This window comes from Crinia signifera, chromosome 4, assembly GCF_055691185.1.
Source record: "Crinia signifera chromosome 4, ASM5569118v1, whole genome shotgun sequence".
NCBI classification, from domain to species: Eukaryota; Metazoa; Chordata; class Amphibia; order Anura; family Myobatrachidae; genus Crinia; species Crinia signifera.
In genome coordinates this window covers 193,233,448-193,253,188 of record NC_139220.1, presented here as the reverse complement: position 1 = coordinate 193,253,188, position 19,741 = coordinate 193,233,448, and the positions used below count along the sequence as shown (strand labels likewise).

General features: G+C 42.3%; 1 protein-coding gene across 2 annotated transcripts in view; it reads left to right on the top strand.

Annotated features, from left to right (window-relative positions):
• Positions 1–19,741, top strand: part of LOC146074808 (uncharacterized) — a 71,299-nt gene that overhangs the window by 33,569 nt on the left and 17,989 nt on the right. For both annotated transcript variants that reach the window (XM_083183324.1, XM_083183323.1), the window contains exons 6-9: positions 8,197–8,397; positions 11,199–11,473; positions 12,679–12,744; positions 14,682–14,844. In XM_083183324.1, coding sequence (XP_083039450.1) covers positions 8,197–8,397; positions 11,199–11,473; positions 12,679–12,744; positions 14,682–14,844 — 705 coding nt within the window. The remainder of the gene's footprint in view (positions 1–8,196; positions 8,398–11,198; positions 11,474–12,678; positions 12,745–14,681; positions 14,845–19,741) is intronic.

The window sequence follows — 19,741 nt, the reverse complement described above, 5'->3', positions numbered from 1 at the left end:
AAGTCTTATAACTGAACCTGTTGCATTGTAAAGTATTGCCCTCCCTGCTTCACCTCAAAAAAGAGGGGCATAGTTATCTTGATAAAATGCTATGCCCCTTTAGAATTACTATCAACAATAGCAAATCCTTTGTGAGGTGAAAAATGCTTGCCAATTTATGTACTGTGCTCGCCAACCAGAAGCGGGGACACACACAATGTAGCCAACCAGACCTGAGGCAAAGACAGAAAACTGGAAACTGTTGTTTTAGTAAATTTCTAAACAACATAACTAGAATTAGAAAGCCAACAGGGCTGGTGGAAACTGAAATTCCCCACAAACTTCTGCAGTATGTCAACAAGTGGTTAATCTTCCAGTTGGTTATGTTACAGACTGAAAATAACCCCAAGAGAAACCCTCATGGAAATCACAGCAAAAAAGGGGAATAAATACCACCGATGAAAAGACTGAAATTTTATGTCATAAAGAGCCACAGAATCTGCAGATATAGTGGCCCTCAGCTGAAACGAGTGGGTATCGAACCCTTTTGGCACGAGGCCCACTGAAGTGTTTGAAAACATTGATTATGTAACCACGGACACCTCTGCGTATGTCAGCCATGCTCCATCTTGATTCAGTCGCACATCCTCAAAGGATTGAGCTACTGCCATTGGAAACACCCTACCCACAGTACATGGGTGAAGTGAAAGCCTTAGGAGACAACAAAAATGGCTTCCAGTTGAATCCTCACATCTGAAAATGAACACCAAGGATTGTTTTAAAGTTAGGGATGATTATGTACTTGGAAAAGGAGAAACAAGCTTGCATACTCAAATGCGCTGCAATAAATCATGGAAAAAAACAGGATTTAAATAATAAAACTTTGTAACTAAATTTCAATTTGAGGGAATTCAGTTTAACAGCTGTGGTTAATTAATGTTGAATGGGTGTCTAAGGTTGATTGTTGGAGGTGTACAGAAATTTGCAGCAGCTGTATGTAAGGAAAATAATAATTAAAGTAATAAAGAAATAAGAATAATTTAACGGAAATAGACAATAGATTTACTAAGACACAGGAAACTACATGTGAGGTACAAAGTAAAGGAGAAATTAGTGCACTGATAAATGCAGAGTAATATGGAGTACTTCCCTGTCCTGAAAAAGCTGGAACAAGAGACAGATCCTATAACTCACACCACTGTTAAAGACCAAAACTACTCAACACTTCACTTTTAGTGACTTGTCTTAAAGGGGAAACTAACCGCATATTATTAAAGTGGCAACACTCAAACTCCTCTTGGTTTAGTGTCCCTCTGGGCTTATAAAGGTTTTGGTGGAACTATGATGAAACATTAAGAATACTTCACTCATCAACCTTGCAGGAAGTGTATGCCAAAGTAGTTCATAGGGCAGTATTCAATGAGAAAAATTCGCCCTGTTTTATGGCGAATTTGTGCTTTTTTTCGCCTTGGACGGAGCATTTTGCTCTCCAAAAGCGAGCAAGCCCTATTCAATGTGAAATATTTGCCGAGCTGGAATGTGAACTTTTAAACTAAAAGGTTTTTTTTTTAATTTTGGTGTCAAAAAATCAGGTTTTTTTTTCTGTGAAGGGGCATGTTATTTATATTCATGTGCTTATAGCACATGAATATATATTTAATTAAAAAAATATATTTTATTACATTTTTTTTTTTTTTACACCGAGCAGCCAGCAGGGGGCCGGAGCGCTCGAGCCGCTCATTAGATATTCATATATTCACTGCATCCGATCATTACATATGCACGATCGGGTGCAGTGAATACTGGGTCCCCCGCTGGCTATAGGGGGGGGGGCAGCTTGTGCTGCCTGGGTCCCGGGGAGCCCCCTCCCCTCCACATATGTTCTGGGGCATCCAGGGAGACTTTAATCTCCCTGGATGCCACCGTCCCACAGCTCCCTGTCAGCTCCCTGCCGCGGACGCTCGTCCGCTGCAGGGGTTAAGACTCGCCGCGAGTGGCAGCGAGTGGCAGCGAGTCTTAACCACGTTGAATAGAGCGAGCAGGAGAGGCAGCGAGCCCTCCGGAACACGGCGAGTGCATGGCGAGAGAAAAAATCTCTCGCCATGCACCGCGAATTTTTTACATTGAATACTGCTCATAGAGCTTACATATCACAATCTCAGAGGAAACATTTTGGGCCAGATACTGTATAACAGGGTGCGGTTTTTTTGAATGTGCTTTTTTTTAGGTCAGAAATTGGCAAAATTGCATGTGTAATAATGTGTGATTTGCGGTAAAAAGTGCACATCTTGCCGTGACCAAAACAATTGCACTTCAAAAATTGCATTCAGATATTTTCTCATTGAAAACATCAAAATTGCTAATGTAAAAGAGTGCGATTTTTCAAATCGCACCCTAAACCTGACCAAAAATCACAAGAAAAATAGACATGCTTTTGGCAGGCAAGATTAACAGAATCATGTACAGATCAGTGAGATCTGTGCATTCTTCTGTCAAAAAAGTATGTAAAAGCTCTTTGAGCTGATCTTAGTTGCCCAAATACTGGGGACATTTTTTTAGAAACCAGCACTGGGCTCTTGAACCAGTCCGGGTTTAAAAAATACAGGGAACAAAAAGACTAGGGGTCCCCCATATTTTGGAACCAGCATCGGGCTCCAACAGCCAGGGGTGTAATGCCACAGCTGGATTGACACTTTTTATGCAAGGTCCCATGGCAAAAACATTATCACCATGGCTGGTCGGCCCTGGATGGGGACCCCCCCCAATAAATTGCTTCCCCCATGGCTTCACCTGTCCAGGGCTGTACCTATCACCCCTGGGCTGCTAGTGCCGGGTTGATATAAAAAAAATATAACATTGGGTTGTGCTGTCGAATCACAAGTCCCAACAGGCCTTCCCCGCATGCAGGGCCTTGTAGAACCAAATGTCCCAGCATGTGGGGCATTAAAGGGCCCATGGGGACTTTTAGTCCTACAGCAGATCATTGTTAAAATAAATACACACATACACCCAGAACATTACTATAATATCATACATGCACACACATTCACACATGCAAGCACTCCCACACAGGTCGGTCCTCTTCTCCACTAGGGTATCCACCGGGTTAAAAAAAAAAAGAATTACCTGACCCCCGCACATAGACAGGTAGTGTGGCGATAAAAGGTGTTTGAAAAACATTCACACAGGGGTAGGAAGGTACACAGTGTGATATGCAGGAGGTGGATGTTTGGAAGGTACAGGGTGTCAAAATGCACACGCAGAGGCAGGAGGTTTTTTATCCAAAACATCCATTTGCAGCCATGTGGGGGCGGGGTGGGGGCTGCGAAAATGGTGGGCAGCGTTTAATCAACACACAATGCTGCAAAATTTGCAGTGTTGTGTGTGGACCAGAATAAGGTCCACTGTGTCACTGTCCTTGTGAGAAGTGCCAGCCATGCAGAAAAAAGTACAGTAGCCTGGCCACTATTGCTGTTGTATCGACTTAACCAAGACTGCTTCCGTGAGCCACGTACTTCCCTGATCATCATAATGGGGGAGTGGCTTGCACACAGACTGCAGCATCAGGTCCAGGCAGGCGGCCAGGAGTGATCACGACAAATCTCTCCTGGCCTCCTGCCTCCCGGCATAGCCTGCCACTGCTCCTCACTCCCTGTTGGGATGTGTGAGTAGTCAGCTTCACATAAAAGTCCTGGGAGGAACATCAGATGTCACTGGGCATGTGCAGCAGATCCATTCTACTCTTTATACTGCAAGTAATAAATGTTGGTCAGGCTCTGGGGCAAGGGGGTTTCCTGGGGGTTTCCCGGGGCAGTTCAGGGAAATTGTGAAATTGTGTATGGGGGCCTTTATACATGTATTAGATGTAATATATATCCACAGAGAGAACTTCAGTCATACAGTCTTGAAGTATGACAACTATTTTGAAAGCTCATGTATAAGCTTGCGAGTTGGGACAGATACTGAGATTAAGGTTATCTTGCTAATTACTACAAGTAGTAAAACTGTTTGACAGCAAACACTTTCTATATTTTAGACCTGATTTAATATACAGTAGAACTGAGAGACATCTTCCTTATTAAGGAGCCCATTGAGACCTGTTCGTACAGGTCCAAATTTGTTCCTGTCCCCGATGGTGGCGCATAGGTGCTAATGCTCATGTGCAGTGCACCCCAAAGGCACAAAGCAAAATTCTACACCGTAATGCCCATTACATATTATGCCACACACTGTATTGCCCATTACACATGATTCCACACACTTTTATGCCACACACCATAATGACCATTAAAAATGATGCCACCCATAGTAATGGCCATTACACATTATTCCACCCACAGTAATGCCCTATTACTCCTACTTTTACATATGATGCCCCCAGTAGTGTCCCTCACACGGTTATGGTATATTAGATCTACAGTGTCTAGGTCTACAGTTATATGGTTAACCACTAATGGTTGACAGTCAAAAGGTCGACATGGTCAAAAGGTCGACATTCAATAGGTTGACATGGAAAAGGTCAACATGAGTTTTAATGTTGTTTTGTGTCTATGTTGACAGGTCGACATGGACACTGTCTCGCTGCGCTCGGCACACTATTATATTCTCTCTCCACACCATAGTGGATGGTAGGGTATGGGTATGGTTCGGAACATGGGGAAAATTTGTTAAAAAAACGCACGTCGACCGTTTTCATTTCGACCATCTCCATGTCGACATTATGACCATGTCGACCTTTTGGTTGTCGACCTTTGAACCCTTTTGATCTATTGACTGTCGACCTTTGGACCCTGTCGACCTTTTCATTGTCAACCATTGGACCCAGTCAAACTTTTGACCTTTGGACTCTGTCGACCTTTTGAGTGTCGTCCAATAATGATTGTCAATCTAGAATCAATCTATCATGAGTCCAAATACCCCTCACACAATGTCCAAAGCAGTGCCATTTATAAATAATGCCCTCAAAAGTGCATTTTACCATATATTCGCTACTGCTGCTGCTGCAGGGAGCATGTGCTGATGAAGCTGGCAGATGGGGAGAGGAGGAGAGCTGAGTGCTTCCCTGCTCCCCTCTCTGTGGATATTTAAAATATAGAGCTGGCTCATGACTCAATCGGAGCTTGCGTTATGGTAGCCAATTGCTAACTGCGGTTGCCTGTCCACGAGCTCGGCAGGCAGGGGCCAATATTTGAAATGTCTGCCGAAAGAGGAACAGGATGTGCTGGTCATGGTTACCATGGGGTCACGTTTACCTAACTTACTGGGTACAGCTCACCCTGCTCACAGCCACCTCCACACCTGACTCCATCCAGGACTGCACAATAGACGGCCGAGTGCCGGGGGCACATATTTAGGCAGCCAAACGACCGGTTCACATATCAAGCAGCCAGGTGGCTGATTACATTACTGCCATCTCTGCCATGCTCTGGGGCCCCTCAGATCATGATCAAATCACCGGATGTCAGCTGCCCGCCTACTCCCCCCCCCTCCGAGTGGACACGCATATGTAAGGTTGCTCAGATCAAGCTTACATATGAGTGGGCCTTCGCCATCATTCGATGGTCAGCGACCATCGAATGATGAGGGTGTGTCCCCAAAACCTGCGAATGGATGTTTATGTTAAACATCCATTCGCAGTCTGTGCGGGTGAATCCACGCTGCGAGGGGGGGGTGGGGGGCCCGGCATTCGCCCGTGGGGTTTGGTGGACTCGCAAGGCTGCAATTTCACACCCTTGCGGGTCAACCAGAATAACCCACATAGTACCTTGGCGCGTGCACAGTCTACCAATAAATGCTGGGCTGTATGACCATCGGCATTGTGTACAAATCTGAATCAGACTCTAGATTCTTTAGAAGTAGGCTTACTACCTGTGTCACATTTACAGTAAACTGACTGCCCACATACAGGGGATGAAACCATTTTATGTGTCCAAACATAAACAGCCATATGCAGTCTGAAACAGCCGTATGCAGTTGTATTAAGAATACAAATACGATTTTTTGTATTCGTATTCTTAGTAAATTTCCCCCTTAATGTGGTGTTCAGTTTGATGCTATAAATAGCATACCTATCACAATCAACACAATCAGTAAGTGGGATTCACATATCAAGGTATTTATAGGTAAATAAAAACCAGTGACTTACTCAAACTGATGTAAATGTAGACTGAAGCAGTTTCTTTTATCGCCAAAAGTAGGGATTGACTAGAAGCAAAATCGTCTGACTTGATGGTCCATCAGTCTTGTAGTATGGAAGACACAAAAATCAAAACATGCTAATGTGTAGTATACTGTAGTCAACACCAGTGTTATATTTTGGGGTGGGGGTGGAGAAAACTAGAGTAAACCCTCACCAGTAGAAAAAAGAAGTGGGGAACACTCTTAAGTGTATGGGTGACCATGTACCTCACTTATATTGTCACATAGCAATCTATTAGTTTCACTTGTGTTTGTATTGTAGCACAATTGTACATATTGGCCCTTATTCAGATCTGATCGCAGTAAAAATTTGTTCTCAAAATAAGCAAAACCATGTGCACTGCAGGAGGGCAGCTGTAACATTTATAGAGAGAGTTAGATTTGTGTGAGTTATTTTGTTTCTTTGCAGGGTAAATACTGGCTGCATTATTTTTACACTGCAATTTCAGTTTCAACACACTCCACACAACTCTCACAACGTAACTCTCTATTCACGTTACATCTGCCCCACCTGCAGTGCACATGGTTTTGCCCATTTTGAGAACAAATTTGTACTGCGATCAGATCTGAATAAGGGCCACTGTATATTTTGTGTCAAGTGTGTAGGTCACCTCTACCCCTCTTTAGTCTTGTAATTTTCTGCTTAACCCCTTCCCGACATATGACGTATATTTACGTCATATGTCGGTTGCGGGGGAATCAAGCCAGCTCACGGAGTGAGCTGGCTTGAAAGAGAGCAGGTAATGGCTGTATATTACAGCCAGGTCCCTGCTCTCACGGCCACGAGCGGCGAGTTCGCCGATCGTGGCCGTTTAACCCTTTAAGCACCGCGGGCAAAGCGCCCGCAGTGCTTAAATAGCTGATCGGAGGGGGGGCGCCCCCCTCCGGCGCCGATCGGGGCCCCCCGCAGCGAGATCGGAGGGTGCCGATCGGTTGCCATGGTAGCCAGGGGTCTAATGTAGACCCCTGTGCTGGCCGTGTATGCATACCTATTACATCCTGCCTCAGGCAGGATGTAATAGGAAGTGCATAAAATCACTACGTTCAGCCATAGAGCTCTATGGCTGAACCTAGTACAGGCGATCGCGCCCCCTAGTGGTCAAGTACACTAGGGGGCCTTGTAGTAAAAGTAAAAAAAAAAAAAAAAAAAAAGTTTAAAAATAAAAAAAAAAAAAAAAATTAAAAGTTCAAATCACCCCCCTTTCCCCATTTCCCAAATAAAAATAAATAAAAAATAAAAAAAATAAACATATTTGGTATCGCCGCGTTCCTAAAAGTCCGATCTATTAAAATATAACATTAGTTATCCCGCACGGTTAAAGGCGTAAGCGGAAAATAATCCCCAACGCCAAAACTACGTTTTTTGGTCGCATCGCCTACCCAAAAAAAAATAGCTAAAAGAGATCAGAAAGTCGCCCATATCCCATAATGGTATTAATTAAAAAGTACACTTCAGCCCGCAAAAAATGAGCCCTCACCCAGGTCCGTAGGTGGAAAAATAAAAAAGTTATAAGCCGCAGAACATGGCGACGCGACGCAAATTCGAAAAACCGTAACATATTCTATTTTTTTTTTGTCGTAAAACGTAACGAAAACTATAGAAGTTTGGTATCACCGGAATTGTAACGACCCATAGAATAAAGATAACTCATCATTTTAAACGAACTATGAACTCCAAAAAAACCGTAACCAGCGCAAAATTGTGGAATTGCGGTTTTTTTTCTTTTTACCCCACATTGAATTATTTCCTGATTCCCCAGAATATTATACGGTATAGTAAATGGTACCATTAGAAAGTACAACTTGTCCCGCAAAAAAAAAGCCCTCATGTGTCTATATAGCCGGAAAATTAAAAAAGTTACGCTTATTTGAACGCAAGGAGGAAAAAAAAAAAATTACCATAAAAGGCAATGTCGGGAAGGGGTTAATCTTCATTTATATAAGAGGTACTTTATGTTATATCAGTTTGAAAATATATTTAATATAATAAAACAATTGTTGTCTTTCTCTTGCCCACAGTTACACTCTCTTGATGGCATCCAGAATCTTCCTAATCTGTATGAACTGTATGTTCACAATAATGAGCTCTCCAACCTTCTCCCTCTCTCCTCCTCACTGACACTCAATGTGCTTGATGCCTCCAATAACCAAATCAGATCCCTGTCAGAGACACTGCAAGTCCTGCGTGGGCTTCGTCGCCTCACGCAACTCAACTTAAAAGTAAGTGGTCTTACAATTGTAGAGCTGTGTGGATAGCAAATAAACACATGTATTGGGCAAAAACACTACAACCGAACTCAGTGCAATTAACTTATCGTATAAAAGCAGAACTATGTTATTCATATTTTGTCATTTTCACAGTCTTACAGTATGTCACCTCAGTGACACAGTGCAAATTGATTTCCAGTCATGTCCTTTGATGCAAACTGAGGGCAATTTGTGTTCACATTGGCAAAATGTGTGAGCTGTCTCCCCTGAGGTAATCTTGCAGTTCACGGCACTACGACAATCAACCATTTACCAGTGTGGTAAGGAATGGTCGCCAGTCGCCTCACTCCTGCTTGCACATTAGAACCACCAAACCACATGTGTCTCCTAATGCAGTGACTGTAGCTTTGGGTATCACCGCTGCTGGACACTTGGACAGTCAGAATGTAGAGCTTCGATGGAGCGCCGCCTCTTGTTCCTAATGTGTGTGTGTGTATATATATATATATATATATATATATATATACATATATACATATTTACATATTTACAATTGCAATGGAATCTGCTGTGCTATATAAGAAACTGTGTAGGCAGTGATAAAGCAAACTGGGTAACAACAGACAGACTTTGAGGTAGGAGGGCCCTGCTGCAAGCTTACAATCTATAGGGACATAGGAGGGAAACACAAGGACAGGCACCAGTAATAGCATAGCAGTCCCACCAAGTTGCAAGTCCAGAAGAAAAGCTATATAATACATTAGTGCCTCAGAGGGTTATGCGTGTGGAACTTAAATATGATAGGCTTGCCTAAAGATGTGAGTTTTCAGGGAACGCTTGAAAGTGGTGCGTGGAAGGGCATTCCATAAGGTGGGAGCAGCCCGATGAAAGTCCTGAAGAGAGACGCATATATATGTATATCAAGTGTTTTCCAGATTGTTGTAACAGTCTTGCTTGGTGCTTTATTTTAAGAACGTACCAATACAATGTAGCCACAATTGAGGGACTGAATAGAAATGTCTCCCTATCCACTGCTGTGTGGCATTAAATGTGATCGACTGTGTTTCACACGATTGTGGTGTGTGCAATTCCTGCTATTTAGCTGGAATTACCCTGTAAATACAGTTAGATCTTATATATGCTTTATTTTCAACTGATGTTGGTGCTCAAATGTATTACGGCACGGATGTAGTGCTCTGTGATGCGCTACTGTAATATAAGTGGTTATGCTGGTTTTACACTCTGCACAATTGTTGCCAAGGTGCACGCTGTATCACACTACCGTGTTGGGCGTTGGGCAACTAATTCTGTGGTGACTTTATAGTGTGTTTCCTATTGGATTACACACATATCATAGGTGTTTGACACTGCTTTAATTAAATGTGATATATCACTTGGTGTTCTATTCTGTAGGACATCAGTCACCGTGAGTTACTCCAACATTGTGTGATTTGTAATTTCAATGTGCCACCAAGACAGGCGCCTGTTAGCATACACACTATCTTGGTGGCACATTGAAATTACAAATCATACAATGTTGGAGTAACTCACGGTGACTGATGAAGTTATATTTTAACATTAAATTTGTCAGTGGAAACTCTTTATAGGATTATCATACAACTATCAGTTGAACGAGTGCCCCGAATTGGGAAACTTTCCTTTCTCTCTTTGATGAGTTAAGAAAGTGTGTGAGACGAGAGTAGACAAGTCTCTCGAGTAACTTGTAGAGGCATGGGAGCTGAGAGATAGGACGGTAGCAGATTGCAGATTTTAGTTAAGGTAGGGAGAAGCACAGGAGATAGAGTTTTAATGATTATACTTATTGCACATTATGTCTTGAGGAAAGTAATGTTACGACATTGAAACTTTGACTATAGTGTTGTGCATATTTTAAGTGCATTTGCGCATTTGCCCCAGGAGTGACGCAGTTCATTTACACCCTACCTTATCTACACGGAAGGCACCTGGGGCAATTGGCCACGTCTATTTGAGAGTGCCGGCTTGTCCTCTACATATATATATATATATATATATATATATATATATATATATATATATATATATCTAGTGACAAGGAATCACATAGACTGGATTGAAATGAAGTCTGTTTCTTTATTTGTTAATTAAGGGTACTCCAGAGAATCCCTAAAGGAATCCCTACATTCCCCCCAGCCTATGGCTCAGCATTGACAGGCATTGGGGACCCTGATCTTCTGCTCTGGACAAACACATATAACAGAAAGTAAAATGGGTTGTTAATCAGCAGACAGTGATTCACATTATATCTTAGGAAAACCCTGCTCTAAATCCTTGACTGGATCTTCCAAATTCACCTCATGTGGAATTATGCTGTCCCTGCCACACTAATAATATATCAGAAAGAAACAATGTTTGTTTCATTGTGCGCGGGGATGGATGTGTGGAATATGTTGATATCTGTGTGTCATGTAGGGATGTGTGTATGATGGGTGGAATGGTCTGACTGTTGATGAGAGATTTGTGTGGTATGTGGGGTTGTATTAGAGGTATATGAAGGTGCATGACGAAGTCTGAGTGCCGCGTGGGTGAGTTGTAGATTATATATGGTATTCAAATATATGTGTGGATCTGAGAGCATGTGGAAATAAAATACATTGTTCTAAACCTTATTCTATCAATCAAGCTAAGATTTTTCAAAACTCATCTCTCAAGAGGAAGACAAGCAAAAAATCCAAATTTGTCAGAGAGACCATAATTATTCCCCAACTAATGGCCAAGGAACGCTTCTTCATATTTATCTGCTAAAAGTTCTCTTTCAATTTTTTTTCCCACAGGGAAACCCTCTGGCTTTCAGTACTAACTACACTACAACCGTTAAGCAACAGACAACTGTACGTACACTGGACAACTGTGTGCTGAGAGACAGCTCTGAAATTGAGAGTTCACCAGTGTATCATTCACTACTTAGACAATCACTGGATGGTCTACAAAAAGTAGAATGCACTCGTGAAGGGCTGAAAGATATAGTCAAGAAAAACCTAATGAAGAAACTAATGTATAAGCAGGATTCAATAGAGAATACAATCCATCATTTCCACAGCAGTATAATGTGAGTGTGGCTAGAAGACACATGTCCCGGCAATCTGTCCTGGAAATCTTAAATGTGATAATTTCTCCAAGTAATGCATGCATACAGTATTCATTTTAAATTATGTAGGCACTTGACTTAATTGTAAAGTAATAGTTGTAGATTATGGGCCTGCTTCAGCATTGATCGGATATGTTAGGTATCTTGCAGCAGCTTATCATATGCGATTCTTAAGCAATGCAGGAGCAGGTGCAAACCACCCCTGCCTGCATTTCTGACTGCTTAAAACGGCGATTACAGTTTAGAGGAACATCGCAACCATCAGTCCCATTGGTAAAGCTTACTCGAGGCCAAGGAAACTGCACCTTGCGATGCAGTCCTAGGCCTGTCCGCTCCCAGAAAATGGGGACGGCATGCCCCTTATTCAGGAAACGCTGGGTTTCCTTGCTCCTGGCCCTCCTCTGGTGTTTGTAGTTTTGCAATGCGATCATTATGCATTTGCAGGACCATCCCTGCACATGCACAGGACATTATTTTAAATGGGCTGCTTAGAATGGATGGGGGGGGGGGGGGGGGGGGGGGGTTTGATGGTTCGTCCTCTGATTAATATAGATCATATAGAGAAAAGAGAGAAAGTTGGATAGGATATTGCATGGATTTTTCAAGCAGTTTGGTACGCCTATTTCACAGGAAAAAAGAAGAGTGATTTGGACTTTGCATGGCAGCCATGTAAATGTTGTGTTCAGCACTGTGACAGGTCTGCTCACATAGACAACACTTTTTATTGTAACTGGAGTTCGGTCGGAGGGAATATCCTAGACTAACACTACACTCTACTAGCATACTATAACAAAGGCCAGCAGCTTCACATGTAAGCAGTTACTAGATGCTATTGTGGTGGTGGAGCCATTGTGGGTGGTGGATTAGCCATAGAGCAACTACAAATGATCACAGTGGCCCATGGCTTGATGGGGCCGCTGTTGTATGACGGTTTTGTCTTTGTAATCAATAACTCTTATTAATTTAAATGGGCTACTCAGAATGGATGGGAGCGGGCGGGGGGGGGGGGGTTTGTTGTTGATGGTTCGTCCTCTCTGATTAATATAGAGAAAAGAGAAAGTTGTCTTTGTTTCAGCTATTTCATAGGATAAAGAAGCGAGTAGTCAAGTACATATGTATAAATGTGATGCTTTTTCTGTTTTTTATATTTACTCTTTATAATTTAGGGATCTACAGGAAGAGCTGAAAGACTTTGAAGATAACCTGAGAGGAGAGATAGAAAATTTTAATAGGTAAGTGCCATAGTTTAAAAATGTCAAAGGATATTACACTTTACACATGACTGTGTGGTTTGTGTCAGTTACTTATAAAGACTACAGTGCCGTGTTCTGTAGGTTGCCCAGGTGTGTTCGATTTGAAGGTCCGAACACGCGCATTTATCTTTAGTGCACATGCGTGTCTTTATGCAAATGGTGTCTTCTTTCTAATTGTTGAACAGACCTTCAACTAAGATTTGTCATGCAGATATGGCCACAGTACATTAAGGACACAGTGTATAGTCACAAATTATGCACCTGATTCAGACCTGTTTCCGACCTACTCGCTAGGCAGCCTATTGAGCTGGTAAGCGCTGCCCCAACGAACTCCCATGTCATTAGGTTGACAGTCAAATGGTTGACCGCTATTGCTCGACAGTCAAAATGTTGACACACGAAAAGTACAACATGGTCAAAAGGTTGACGCAAGCAACTTGTCAACACGAAAAGGGTAGACAGAAAAAATGTCGACAGGAGTTTTTCACGGATTTTGGTGTTTATATCCACATAGGTTGACATGGACACCGCATCGCTTGCATCGCTCGCCATACTTCGGACACACTATTATATTCTCCCTCTATGCCCACTGGGATGAACAAGTTGGTTTAAAAAAATCATGAAAAACCCCACATCAATCTTTTTTACTTGTTCCGACCTTATGACCATGTCAACCTAATGCATCTTAGCCATTTTCATGTATTGACCTTTTGACTGTTGCCCAATAGTGGTCAACCTAGACACGGTTGACATAATCACCGCATTCCATAGAGTGTACCATGTACGGTGTACACAGGGTCTGATTCAGACCTGTTTTCTAGGCTGCGTATACTTGCAAACAGATAAAAGCTGCCCACGGCCCCATGGAACATCCGGTCCCCTCGCCAACCGCATCCGTTCCCTAGCATGCTAGCGGATGCACTCGCATACCCATCTGCTCATCTGCAGTGAAACGGGAGAGAAATCATTCAATGGTCGCTCACTATCTAATGATTTTTCTCCTTTTGCTAATAAAAGTCAGTGTAGACTGACTTTTCCGGCCACTATCCGCCAAATTTGGGGCAGGTGCTGATGTCATGTGACTTCAGGCATCTGATCCGAGCAGGCTTTGACATGTCTGCATTCTCATGAAGCTCTTGGCAAACCCCTGATTCCACCCGTGGCTCCCACAGTGTATACATGTGCATATACAGTACACGCATGCGGCATGCGGAAACCCTGAACATCAGTGATATGGTCAAATTTGGACACTAACAAATGGGTCTGAATAAGCTCCATAGTCCCATGCACTGCACATTCTGCTACCAGATTATACAGAACTTGTATGCCAGCCAGCAGGTCCCTCTCCGGCACTATCTTTCCATTGCGCATGGTAGGGCATTCCACAGAGTGGGTGCAGCCGGAAGAAATTCTTGCAATCATGCATGGGAGTCAGTAATGAGTGTGGAAGAGAGATGTATATCTTGAGAAGAGCAGATAGGTTGGGTTGGGAGATATTCTGAAATAAGCGTGGCGAGCGCAGCGAGCCCCGCAAGGGGATGCAGAATACATGTAAAGTAATCCGCGTCCCCTCTCCGGGCGCGCTGTGCTCGCCACGCTTCAGGGTCGCTGTGCTCGCCACACTATATAAAATCAACTCCATGCGTAGTTGGATAGTGGGGGTATGAAATCACCCATGGTTGACTATACAATTCAAAATTGGGTCTTTACAATGAAAAATCGCATCGCATCGCATGCCTTAAGTAGTGGCACGCAATTAAAAAATCGGGCGCCCAGATAATACATAAGTACCGGATTTTGATCCTGTCGGGATTTTGACCGTCGGGATTTCATACCGAATCTGAAAAATACCTTAATATTTCAGCAGGTAATTTTTAACACAGCAATTCTTTATGATGTGTTTGCTTGTATTGCAGATATATTGATGCCATTCCACAGGAAGATTTCAACAGTATTGACCCACACAAGGTTCAAAGTGGTACAGAGCAGTATTTATTTACAAAGATCTGGGAGAGGTGGCAACATGGGAAGAGGAGGTCTGGAAATGAACACTTCAAAGATTTGACAGAGTCTGAGGAGGTAAGATTTTTAGCAACCATCACATACTTTTTAAAATGACAAATAAAGCATGGTAAATAATATTTAAAACGTTAGTACTTAAGGCCCAATGACACATAGATAGCTAATCAAAGATTGTGCAATCCATTTGATTATTGAACAACTGACCATGCACAATGTTTGCAATGCACATGCACCGCCACAATTAGCGAGTAAATATCCGTACACATAGAAGTCACAGTATGATTGACCTATAAGCCGGTGTTTAGGGGTGGAAATGTGGCTGGTGCATGTGTGCCCAGGCTTATTTGGCAGGGTCTCTGACATCAGCGATGACCACTTCTAGCCTGGTTCTTTAGCAGATAAGTGGAAGCCCTAGACTGGCGCAGATGGAAAAAACTATTAGGTGGTCCAGTTATTGCAAATGGATTTCTATTTGCAATACATTATTTATGTTGACGGCAAATTCTCTGATTAGCGATCCATGCTGAATTAGGTCCAAATTCTCATGGAATATTGCTTATTTTCAATTGTTTTTAATACGCTAGCATCCAGATGGCGGCCTTCATTTGTGATACACAATTGTAGTCAGTTTCACATCACTCATTGGGCCATTCCTGGCGCCATCTCTGTAATTTCTTTCAAAAGCTCAATTTCATTTCACTAGCTATGTTAAAATGCAGAGTAACTGCATAGAGGCCATGGAAGGCCTCTACACAGACAGGCAAGCCAACTGGGCCATCTGACAGCTGAGGTCTAGACAAACTAGACCAAGAATCCGTAATGAACTGAAGACTGCTAAACAACAAGAAATTACAATATATTCAAAACCGATTGAAAATAAACTGTATTCCATGCACTTTTAGACCCAGAATCACAATAAGCTTTATTTGGCCAGGTATAGTTGCATATACTAGGAATTCGTTTTGGATTGCTGTGCCACAGCCACGTAGGTAACAAGTAAACAGTGACAGTACAGATATACATAACACATACAGATACAGGGTGACAGACACGGACATAGGGAGATACGGGGAACATATATCTGCTGAGCTGCACAGCACCTAGAAATCCATTCAGCTGCGCCATTGCTACAGCCGGATAGAAAAAAACAAGTAAACAGTACTGATAAAGGACACAACAGGGGAGACACGGTGTACATAAAATGTTGGCTGAGCGACACAGATCCTAGGCAGCCATCGGCGGCACCATTTTGATCATTGCTACTCACAGGGCAGCAGTGGGAGGGCTCTACCATGCTTTTTTTGTTATCCTATAAAATCTGGGTATATTTTGTTTTCCTTACCCTTTATAAGTCACAGTACAAAGTAGCAAAGTGCTAGAAGTATTATATAGATTTTATGATGATGATGAAAAGCTCTAATCTTCTGTTTAAATGAGGAAAATAGCATGGCTCTTGAATGTAAGGCTTGTAAAATAAACCATGAGCAATATAATAAAATCATTTACAGTACTGTCGTATTTTTGATAGTACGTGGGATGCCCTCCTACGTACTATCAAAAATACGACAGTACTGTAAATGATTTTATTATATTGCTCATGGTTTATTTTACAAGCCTTACATTCAAGAACCATGCTATTTTCCTCATTTAAACAGAAGAGTGATAAAGAGTGAAAAAAAATAGATAGCTAAAGTAACAACCAGGCAGCTCCTAACTGTCATGTTACAGGCATTATTTGAAACATGAGCAGTATAAATAATATAGGATTGGAGAAAGCATTGTAACTTTGTAAAAACTAGAAGTAAAATATTATTTTGCTTATAAAGTACAAAATACCATTGAGTGCACATTTAGCAATATTGACTTTCTCAACCCTGTTAGAGTAAAGGGCCCCATACATCAGCAATTAACTGTGACAATCCTGAGATCTGGAGATGATTGCCACAATTAATTTTAAATGTGTGGGCTCCCCCTTTTGGCAATCCCAATCAAAAATGAATATGGATCGCCAATCGATTGCTTAATCAGATTTTTAAACATGCTTAATAATCTGGTATTATCTGTGGATCTTTTTTATATGTGTGGGCATTCCCAATTCGTCTTCTTCATCTATTTACATTATGAACAGCTGAAATGACAATCGATTGGGCAATTTCCAGATATGAAGATGCAATCTTTAGATGGAAAAATTTGCCGATCACTGAAATAAATCTCTAATCTGTGGTCAAAATAAATAGATTGTAGAATCCATTTATCTGGCAAAAAAAGCCCTGGATCTGGAAATCCATTAATTGTGATTGCTGATGTATGGGGCCCATAAGTTGTATTGGATGGGATTGGCAGATACATGTTCTGGAAGGCTTAGCTGCACTTTATTGCATCAGATAATGCTCTTATGTGCTAAAATGCATGCACGCAGTATGAGGCCGTTACAGCTGCTGCTCTGTGCAATTTGTGGCAGAGATTTGTCCATACACTGGGCATGGGGATATAAGAGCATCGGGATATATGAAAGGTGGCAGAAATCATTACTATGCTTTATGTTATTACAGTGTTACTGTGTTATGATATGTTCATACAGTACAGTAGTAAATAGGAATTACAACGGCTAAATGGGGAAATACAATGTGGCATAGTGTGAACCATAGGCGTCATCAGGTGTGACACCCGTTGTGTACTCTGCTTTACTAACCATCCCCTGCCCAGCAGACACCTGAGAAGGGGCTTGGCCTTATTTAAAGGGGCGTGGATTTGCAAGAATCTCCATTTCATCACTTCAAGGGCGTGTCCAGCATCCTCCGAGAGAAGATGCTGACTTCCTCAGGAGACGGGGCTTTCTGTAGTGCAGCACCCGACTCCTATCACTGCAGAAGAGCCGGCACGTTGGTGTCACCATCTCTGAGGGTGATATCCCCCCTCTGTCCAGCTTGTGATGCCCGTGAACTAGGGCACTACTTTAGGGCATGAAACAAATAAAAAGTACAGAAACAAGGAATGGGGCTGAGGGCTCTGTTGCTATGGGGCCCATAAAGTTACTGTTATGCCACTGCTCGTATTATGGTCTATACTGTTTTTTTAATATAGCTCTTTGAAGCCTATGTGTTTCATTTATTTTATTGTCTGTGTTAAACTATGCCCACATTAGACAAACCACTTCCACGCTTTGAGGTAGCATATAACAATCTGGTTACAAGCCTCATGCTTTCCAGTTAGTAGGAGAGCATACATTGTTTTCTTTAGGAAGGGGTGCAGAAACTCAAGTAAAGGGCAAAACGATACTTTGTAGGTGAGTGACACGATTATCCTACCACCCGTCTACTGCATGAAGATTTAATGGATCTATTTATGAAGAATGATATCATCTCTGATGCATTATGCAATAGAAAATATATGCAGCTGCAGGCAACCTGAACAAGAACAATACAATACTTATTACGGGAAAGAAAGAATGCAACACCCCCCCCCCCCCCCCCCAACAAAAAGAAAAATCTCTATAATGTATGTTTGAGCCGTAGATCGAAAGGATAGGGTTGAAAAACAATAAAAATTCTCACATAACAAGTACTTACTGGGGCTGTTGATGAATTATGACATGTATTGGAAGCATGCAATTTTTAAACAAATTTATCGATAACGATATGTTGTTATGGCAATTTCTTAAAATCTTCTAGTGGGTACCCACTACATTGTTACTAAATGAATGCTTTAAAACTACTGTATGTGATGCAATCACTAAGATAGCATGAACACTGAGTTATACTCAAATTATTGTATAGGTAATTATATAAGTATAATGCATGAAAGTTATAGATATCAGAGCCAGATTCAGGGGGGCTCTGGGGGGGGGGGTCAGGTCCCCTGGGCCCCACTTTTTGGAAGCCCCACCTGCCAATGTTGGATGTCTTCTGCAATCCAATCTGTGGCACTGCGTGCTCTCCTCGCTCCCCTGACAGCCATGACCGCCAGAAGATTACAGAAGAGCAGGACAGCTGAGTGATGGCTCAACTGTCCAACAGGGACTGGAACAGCAGCTGCGGCTCAGTTACGAGTTGGGGGTGCAGGCTGCTGTGAAAAAGGAGGCGAGATCCCTCGGCATGTGGAGCAGGAGAGTGGTGGTGTGCTGGTTCGGGAGAGAGAGAGAGAAAAGTGCAGGCTCTTTCTACTGTTTTCTGTGTACAGCCTGTCTTCCAGCAACAAAGCAAAATGGTAAGGCAGCCTCTAAGCTTTATATATATCAACTTTATTGGCGATGTATGCTTGCGCACACTAGAATTTTTTTGTGGATTTACAGTGCAGCATCAGCAGGGATGAGGGGGGGGCATTACATACATCGCATTGACATTACATGCGGGGACGACATGCCCACGAGCAGCACATCACCTAGGCAGCCATCAGCAGCGCCACTGGTCACTGCAGCAGCCAGGTAGGTAACGATATCATATGGAATATGCACCCTTGGGTGCCACCCTGCGCTCAGTGTCACCTAACCTTATTTGATGTGCGTACTATGAATTTAGCGATGCTTTATATATCACATGCACGGTTGATCGATGAAAAAATAGGGGATTTATTTAAGATTTCACAAATTTACATCATATTCTGGGACATTTATCATTGCATTATAAAATGAATAAATAGACAATATACATGTATTAATAACAAATACAAATTGAAACAGAAATACAATTTGCTGCGGATAAAAAGATGGTAAGTATGGATTAAATAATTGTACAAGGTATTGGTAACCTTTTAAACTATTTGTACCTGTTAGTACAGTAAATTATCCTGGTACCGGGACACATGCCACAATGGGGAAGGTGGGGGGTAGGGGTGACAAACATAGACTTACATAGACTAACACAGTCTTTGTGGTACCAATGAGTATTGGCCACAAACTGCGGCTCCAGTGATCAGTTGGATGTATTTATGTTTCCAATCTGGTGGTCAGGGTCTC